This window comes from Natator depressus, chromosome 1 (assembly GCF_965152275.1).
Source record: "Natator depressus isolate rNatDep1 chromosome 1, rNatDep2.hap1, whole genome shotgun sequence".
NCBI classification, from domain to species: domain Eukaryota; kingdom Metazoa; phylum Chordata; order Testudines; family Cheloniidae; genus Natator; species Natator depressus.
In genome coordinates, this window is record NC_134234.1 from 75,338,776 (window position 1) to 75,347,504 (window position 8,729).

General features: G+C 41.2%; 1 protein-coding gene and 1 long non-coding RNA gene across 2 annotated transcripts in view; one reads left to right on the forward strand and one right to left on the reverse strand.

Annotated features, from left to right (window-relative positions):
- Positions 1-4,474, reverse strand: part of KLHL1 (kelch like family member 1) — a 425,450-nt gene extending 420,976 nt beyond the window's left edge. The window contains exon 1 of the mRNA XM_074961818.1: positions 4,035-4,474. Coding sequence (XP_074817919.1) covers positions 4,035-4,474 — 440 coding nt within the window. The remainder of the gene's footprint in view (positions 1-4,034) is intronic.
- Positions 4,135-6,625, forward strand: LOC141992575 (uncharacterized). The gene is made up of 3 exons (XR_012640616.1): positions 4,135-4,496; positions 5,218-5,318; positions 5,974-6,625. It is a non-coding gene; the product is annotated as an uncharacterized LOC141992575 (long non-coding RNA).
- Positions 6,626-8,729: the final 2,104 nt, after the last annotated feature.

Sequence of the window (8,729 nt, forward strand, 5' to 3'; positions counted from 1 at the left end):
TGTCAAGAGTCATGAATCACCAAAGGAAGGGAGTTCCACATATATGGTATGTTGTTGTTAAAATCTGTCTGCACAATGTTATTGCAACAATAGACAGGAATTGGGACAGACTAACAATATCCTGTAATAGCCTGGACAAACTTTACGGAATTAAGATAAAATGTATTGAATTAAATTAATCCTTACTGAATTAGGTTTAATATCATTGAGGTCCACTGTATTAAAAATGCAATTTTTGTGTGTCTTACTGTGGAATTGTATGTACCTTCTCTAATAGGAGGAGGATGCTAATGTAATTCCTTCATTAACAACCCTGTGAAGCCGGCCTCATGGAAAGGTACACATATACTACTTCAAACTGGATTCTGCAAGGACCAACATACAAAGAAAGGATTTTTTGATAAATAGCCTGGTTTTAAACTGGCTCTGGGCCTTCTTCCTGATCCAGCAAATGGACAGGATCCCTGGTCCATGGTGGGTCCCAATCCTTAGAGATGGGTTGGAAGGCCTTGGCCTATTGAGACCGATAACACTGGATGCTAATTCTGAGCTGAGAATCTTATGAACTTGTGTCCACAGAAGAGAATCTTTTTGTGGGGTTTTGAAGGCCTGCTTCTACCAGAGCTCATGTTAGAGTTGGGGTAGAGTTGGTAGAGTCTGGTAAGCTTATTAGCATGTGTGTAGGTTCTTTTATTGTTCTTAATCAGTTTTCTCAGTAGTGCTTTTACCTTAAGAATAAAATATGCTTACATCTATAAACATGGGCCATCACACTATTAACAATCTCTGAAGAGAAAGCAATCAGGTATGCTTGGGCAACCTGACTCTGCTGGGAATAACATAATGAAGGCTGGGAACTGTGTAGCTTGGAAACACCCAGTCAGAAGGGACCAAAATGTGGGTCTCTCTCCACCCAAGAAATGCAGCTGGGGAGCTGGAAGCCTGGGATTGGGTGTCCTTACTGGACCACTGAGTAGAAATACAGTTACAATTGCCCTGAACAGTGACAGGAATTGCCAATAAACTGTCTGGCCTGGACATGAGCATGCAGATCAGAACCCAAGAAAGACATGAATAAGATTCAGACTCATAGAAAGTGAAATCATACATTTAGGCCCTCCCATGAAATACTGCCTTCCTATACCTGTTACAGTGTTTGATTACATGCACAAGGAACTCACATTATTCCATACTGTGTTTATGTTAAGAACACATCACCCATCATCAAAAATAAATTCTACAATTCGTTCATGCTTATGAGGTATTTATTTAAAAATTTAAGCATGAAAATATGTCTTAAAATTGCTGTTATGAAAAAGCTAACATTCATTAAAGAAATGCAAAATTATTTCCTTTCTTTTCTTGAAAGGATTTTTACTGTGGATTTATATTTCCTATAAGACAGATATACCATCATACTAAAGTATGTCATTTTAGGAATAACTTCTGTTATTTTTAGTTGATGGTAACATCAAAAGGTATACCAACAAGTCCAGTGTATGGATGGAATCTGAAATCTTACAGGACTTTAGTTTTGTAGTAAACAAGTTTGCTATTTCAGTTCCCAGAATCAAAAGCATTTGAAGTGTTACAGCAGTCTTAAACCACATATCAAAATATGGGAAACCGGAGCTGCAAGACTTGAACAATTTCATACTTTGTGGGTCAAACACACTGGTATATGGTTAGCAGATTTGCACTTGTGCCACAGACCTAGATAGAATCAGGCTGTCATTCAACAATGAACCATGGATCATATATCTTACAGACACCATGATGTAAACAAACACTGCTACATTTCAGCAAGCATAGTTCCTATAGAAAGCAAAACAAAAGTGGTCAGGGCATAGAGAAGATTGTTGGCAGCACACGGTAGCTATCAAGTCAGGTGTTAAACAATAAGATGAAATGTCAGGGTTTTTTTAATGTAGACATATACTTGACTCACTGTGCTGAACAGTACATGTCAGAAGGATAAAGAGGATGATACTCTATCACAGAAAAGCAATTATTTAAATATTTTATACCCTCACATTGAAAACTGAAATATTTTAAATTGGAATTACCCTGGAAAAAATCCTCTGTATTATAAAACTATTTGATCAATACATTTTTATTTTTGAAAAAGAGGTTGTTTTCTTTTTTACTAATAAAACTGTTTTCCCTCCTTTAATCTAAGCATTTTAACTACTCCAAAAAGTTAATATATGAGTTTCACAAAACAATAGCAATAATAGATGGCTGTGTATGTTACTGACGTAGCAATGAATCCAAAGCATAAAACCAATGCAGTCTAAAAATCTAAGAACACACATAATCCATTAAACATATCTCATGTCAGAAAATACATATATAATTATCATATCTATCCTCATGGATAAAGCAATTCTATTCAAATTCAATAGGCTGGAAAGTATTTTTTCTTTCGTCAATATGCAGAATCTCTTAGGATCCTCAAATCAATGATGCGCCCAACAATAAATGTGCGCACAGAAAATTTATATGAACTATAAATGTTTTTATTATGAAGTGCTGATGATTTCCCTTATATATACATTGCAAATATTTGTATCTTTAATTCTATGTTAAACACCCAACTCATTCTGAATAATAATCTCCAAAGTACCTTAAATTTCAGCACCACTGACCTCCCCTTTAACAAAGTACTCTAATCCATGCCTTGGATGGTCCACATTTGTTTAAATACGGTAGTTTCTGTGAAATGAACTACACTAATTGATAAAAATGTTAAAAGCCTTTTTCAAGTAGATTAAATATGTTTTCAGTCCCCATGTGAAAGCTTTTACATACTCTAGAGTGACTTCTGTCAAATAGAGTTTGATCTTCAATCATGTGAATCCCAGAGAACTTACACAATGTTGTCTCTGCACATAATAAAATATTTAACATATGTGTTATTTGCAATACAGTAAACAGAGTACCAGGACTTGCCTTTCTGTTTATAAATAAAACTGAAATTGTACTTACTAACGAAAAAGTAAATATAGAGCAAAAGAAATGCAATGAAAGTTACTAAAGTAATGAGGAAAGCAGGGGAAACACACTGATGCACTGTTGATGGACCTCAGGGATCTACTCTTCAGCTTCACTTGCATCAAAAAGTCTTGTCTCCTCTATACTGAATGGTAATTACACGCCACTCTTTTAATGAATACACTGTTAATTTTACTTTTCACTTCTTTTTACCCTAAGAAGTTAGAAAAAATAACTGAATAACGGGGGGAGGAGGGGATCTGAAAAACACATGCCTGAAGTCACCTTTCTCACGGTCTTAACTTGTAGTTCCTCAGGTATCTCCTTTCCTCTTTGAGCTGGACAGTTCACTATTTTAAAGGTAGGTTCTCATTGCCCTAAATACTATATTGTTTCTGAACTTGCCTATGCAGGTAAAGGAAATTGATTTGGAGAGAGAGAAAACGCTGAGCCACCATCTTTTAGTATTTAGGTAACAAATCTGAAAGAAAACAATGTGCCACATCTTCAGGTCATCTTTTTCTATCAAACCTTTAGGGTTTTGATGCTTTTATTAAGTAAAATTTAAAATGTCCATAGTGACATTTAAATGTCCATTTAAAATGTCCATAGTGACATTTTCAGTAAACTTTTTTTTTCAAGTTACCTTCCTTCCCCCCCTCCCCGCGATGTGTAGTAGCTAGTCAGTTGGTTTTGATGGATAGCAGATATGTCCTGCCCATTGCTGTAAAGAGCTAGAGGAAGGTCGAGAGTACACGTAGAAGCCAAAACCCCCGTTCAATGCTGGTGGCACAAAAGCAATGATCTAAGTCCCCAGGCTGATGAGCCTTGTGGAGCTGCGCTCCCTCCTGCCGGCACGGCCCACTTGCTAGCCCAGCTAAAGTTGGTCACAACAAACCAACCAACAAGAAGCCTCCAAAGTTGAGGCTGGCTTGGCCCATGAAGACGAACAAAGTCTGGGGAGCGTCAAACCTCAGACACCCCCCACTTTCCCTTAACCTCACCCCCACAGATGGGATGCGCCGCGCGGGTCACTGTACCTGTGTCCACATCCTTCACCTGTTGCTTGGCTGCTGCAGTCCAAACAGTCCGCCGGCTCCTCCTTCATCTCCTGCAGCATCAGCGACTTCTCCTGCTCTCGGGTGAGCTCCATCCCGCCGCGCACCTCCTCCTCCTCCAGGGTCTCCACGTAGAAGACGGTCCTGGGCGATGGCCGCTGGCCCAGCCCATGCCTGGTGGCGGGCAGCAGGGTCCCGTTCAGCGGGCTGGAGGAAGAGCATTTCTTCCAGAAGGCGCTGCCGCCCCTCTCCTGGTTCTTCAGCAGGCGGCTCTGGCTCGGCCCCCAGTGCTCGAAGCTGCCGTCCGGCTGCAAGCAGCCGCCGGCCACCGGCCCGGCCGGCGCCGATGGGTGGCTGAATAGTTTCCAGCGAAGGCGCAAGATGTGCTTCACGTCAAAGTCCTTCCTGCCCGAGCCTGACATGCTGCAGCTGCTTCTGCTTTGGGCAAGTGGCGGCGGTGGAGGGGGGGGGGGAATAGAGGGGCTCAGAGCACCGCGCGGGAAGGGGGCTGCAGCCGGCGGGGCACGAGCGGCGCGACGCGCAGCCTGACACTGCAAAATGGCCCAGGCAGGAGGGCGCCCGCTGAGCTGCTGCGCCCAGCCCCGCGCGCGCGCGGCGATGGCCCCCCGGCAGCTGCAGAAAGTCCCGGCTCAGCAGCCCCCAGCCTCTCCGGGCCGAGAGCAGTGGCCGGGGGCGGGAGACACACACGCAGGGAGGACGGAGAACGGAGGGGCGCACCGAGCTGGAGAAGCGATCAAGGAAAAGCGGGGGAGAGAAGCAGAGGCAGCTGTCAGGAAAGAGAGAGACGGAGAGACTTGCAAAGGAGAGGGGATGAGGGAGGCTGCTCAAGAAGCACTAATCTGATTCACAGACACAAGGCGAGAGCGGGCTCAGCCGCCGCCGCCAGGGTATAACGCCGGGGGGCTCTTCCTCCGCCTCGCATTGCTCAGTGACAGAGTAGAAGGGGGGAATAAAGTCACCCACCCAGCCTCGGTCTCTCAGGGGAGTCCCCTGCTTGCAGTTATCTGGGCAAGCAGAGCCTGGAAGCTGGCGAAGGGAGCAAGCGGGGCTTCTTTTATATTCTTCACGAGGCGGGGGGACACCCGCTCCCCGCCTGTGAAGCTGTCAAGGTCTTCACTGTGCAATTTTCCATCTGCCTCCTCAGCGCCTCCCTGCGAGCCGTCCCCTCCCCTGTAAGTGACGCAGATGTGCACTGGAGCCTTCAGAGAGGAGAGACAGATGCATGCTTCAGTCTTCCTCAGGCAAGTAAGTCTGCAGGTCTAACTGGCCTCGTCCCCCCTCCTTACCGGGCAGGTCTGGTCGCCTTTTGATTTTGGTTCTGAGCCCGCTGCATGGCCCTAAAAGTAAAAAGGACGTCAACAAATGCAGCAGCAGCAGTAAATAAAAGAGCCGTGAATCACAAGCGTGCAAACTTCATAGACTGTGATCAAGTTGCAGGGTAACGACTAGCTGCTTCGTTAGCCTCCTGCCTTTGCGTTCTTGTAGTAGTAGAAAATACTAGATAGAGGGCCACCACACATCTAATTCTCACCCTGTGTCTCTGCCCTTAATGCATTCAGACAGTAAGCCCAAGGGATGTTCAGTCACAGCAGAGAAATTTGCTTGGGGGTAGGTAAGCACTTGGGAGGGGTGTTGTAAAGGCCATTGTGCAACTGGGGCATAATCACAGAATGAAAGGTTTTCTGGAGACAAGGCAAGGAAAGGAATACAGTGGCAAAACTGTACTGGATGTCCTCACCTTCTAGCTCATAAATCATCATATGCATGATGGGAGGCTGTAGGTGATAAAATGACACACACTGCACTTGCAAATTACTTCCTTGTCTGAAATAAGTTGCTTGGAGGAGGAAGGAGGGCTTTTCTCATTAAAAAATTGACAAGAAGCTCATGTTTTCCTCAGGATACTTCACTACTTTTACCCTGCTTTAATGAGCCATCAAAAGACTGTTACACCAAGCCCTTTGTGAATGCAAGTGGAAGAGGGTGAGAGATGATTTCCCTAACGCAATAAGAGACAGCTTGAATAATCGTCCAGAAGAATACAGAAGTCAAACATTAGCAGTTCTATTACTGTTCTTTTATATCATTATTGAGCTAGTAAAATCTAGTTATAAGCCAATATTAGAGTTTGTAGTCTAGCCTAGACAGTTATGTATTTTAATAGAACAAGGAATTCAGGACACAAAGCCCTACTTTCAACGGAAGAAAAATCACTACCGTGCATTTTAAATATTGATTTATGCCATGACAGCTGAACTGTAAAGTCCCCCGTGCATTGATTTTGCTCTCAGTATTCAATGATAAAAAAAAAAAAAGATTTAAAAAACCCTTTAAAGAGAACAGGAAAGACAGATTATTTTTATCAAAAACTTAACTGCGTAACTGTGTCCCATTTGGGAGATTGGTGAAGGAAAGTGTACACCAAAAACAGGGCAGACAAAACTTAGTCACTTTAGAAACTTGAATGTCACATCTTTTGTGTAAAAACTATTTGTGAAGACACCAGTGTTAAATGTATGTTTCCCATATATCCTCAACATGTGGTAACATGCCATAGAAGATTGAACTATAAATGTGCAGTTAGTTTCAGATATTTTTCTGTATTTAACCCTTTTTAAAAATATTCTCTAAAGTTTGAAAAAAATCTCTCTTGAGCTGAGTAGGATTGTATGTCACCAAATACGTTACAAAGTTCAGTGACAAGGCATTTGGCATCTGGTAATTATTATCTATTTGATTGTTGTGATGTAAACAGCTGATGGGTTTTAAAACATTAGCATCTCAACTCCACTCTAATATTTTTTTCTATATGGTTATTACTTTTGGATACCTCAATAAATATAATTGATAGCATATTTAAACAAAACTAACCAAATTTTCAGATGTTATTCTAACTAATGCTAACTAACTAACTAACTAAAGCATTTCTTGATAACATAATTGATTTAGCCAACAAATTCTAGCAGCTTTTGAATAAAATGATGTGAAAAATTCTAAAGAAATTTTTAAGCAAAGTGTATGCTCTCACTGACTTTGAACTGAGTAGTGAAATATGAAGTTCTTGGAATTCTTTCTTTCTTGGAACTAAGCGTCAATATTTTGCTTACAGGATTGGATGGTAGCTTTAATATTAGTTGAATCAGCTGCTCATCTAGACACAGGTGTTGGCTGCAAATCAGGATGTGTTGCCTTTTGTCTTGGTATCTAACAGCATATAGTTCACCATACAGATCAGTGTGTATTTCAAATATGAACACAGAGAAACACATTTTTACCATGTAGATGTGGAAATCCCCCACAGGCTTGCTACTTTGCTCCATATTCATCAATGTAAAAAATATCTCAATCACTATGTAGTAAGCAAGAACCACAACAAAGAAGTAGCCCATGTCATAATACAGGAACAAGTTGATTTCTTAGCACAAAGTAGAAAAATTTCCTCAAAACGGTTTGCTTTACTTATGTTTTTGAGTTTTTGCTGTTGGTGCTTCTGCCGTATACAAAATTGTACCTTTAGAAACTCTCATGAGGGGCAGGGGGAGGACACATTCTACATCCTCATATGCCAAGATGATTACAAAATACATTTAAAATATATTTGCGTAGATGAAACTACTGAGCAGAAAATAACTTGTAACAACCAGTTATTCTGTAGACTTACTGTTGTAAGGAGGATACCTACCAAAAAGTAAAAGGTGAGGAGGAATACAGTTATGTTCTGTTCCAGAGACCTAGAGATATTACACCAGGGATGTATAATAGGAGACTTCACATATTAAAGGAGTCAGACATGCTTTACATTGACCATAAATACTTTTGCTAATGAAGAAAAGAAGCAAGAAAAGAAAGGGATGCCTGTTGTTGCAGGAAAGCATCTTTGTGCCTAATACATCGGAGAAATTGTTCAAGAACAGTTCATCCTTGCAAAAACATGCATCTTGAAAAGCTCCCAAGGTCATTGCAAGCTTCAGTTATCTGCCAGGTATTGTAAATGTTGGTTGTGCAAGTTTAACATGCGTATGTTATGTTTTTCATTCATTAAACTACATCTGTACTTGATTATCCCAGTGCCATTAAATTAGTTCATCTTCTCTACCCTTTCTGGCTTACACATAACCACACATGTTGGATGAGTATCCCTGGCCTCAAATACACCTTGTTAATTCACACCATTTTAATTTAGTTTACATGGAAGTGGCACATAGCTATTTTTTTTTCATGCATATTGCATGAAAATATATGATGAAAGGGCAAGACTTAGAGCTCTCCTTTGCATTCAGATTCATACTATCTTCTGTTTTCTGTCTTTCTATCTAAGTGTTGTGCTGGCGAATTAAAGCAGCATGACAGGGTCCCTCATGGAGTCTTGTGCCTGTGTTCCTTCCCTGTTTATAGGAAATTCTAACTAGGTATATGTATTCTTTTCATAACTCATTCTACTTATGATGGGAAAGTATTATCAGAGAGGGTTATACTGGATTAACTTCATCTCTTCTGGGAGTTCATTCCACTACAAATCCCCTTGACTATGTCTGTGAATTATTTATTTCTAGGTTTCATGTGCTTCATCTTGGGCTTTACCAGTTGTATTGTCCTAGATAAGAGCATCTGTTTTGGTGGGTCATAAACCAAGGCCGTAAACGGCAACTGAAGCAG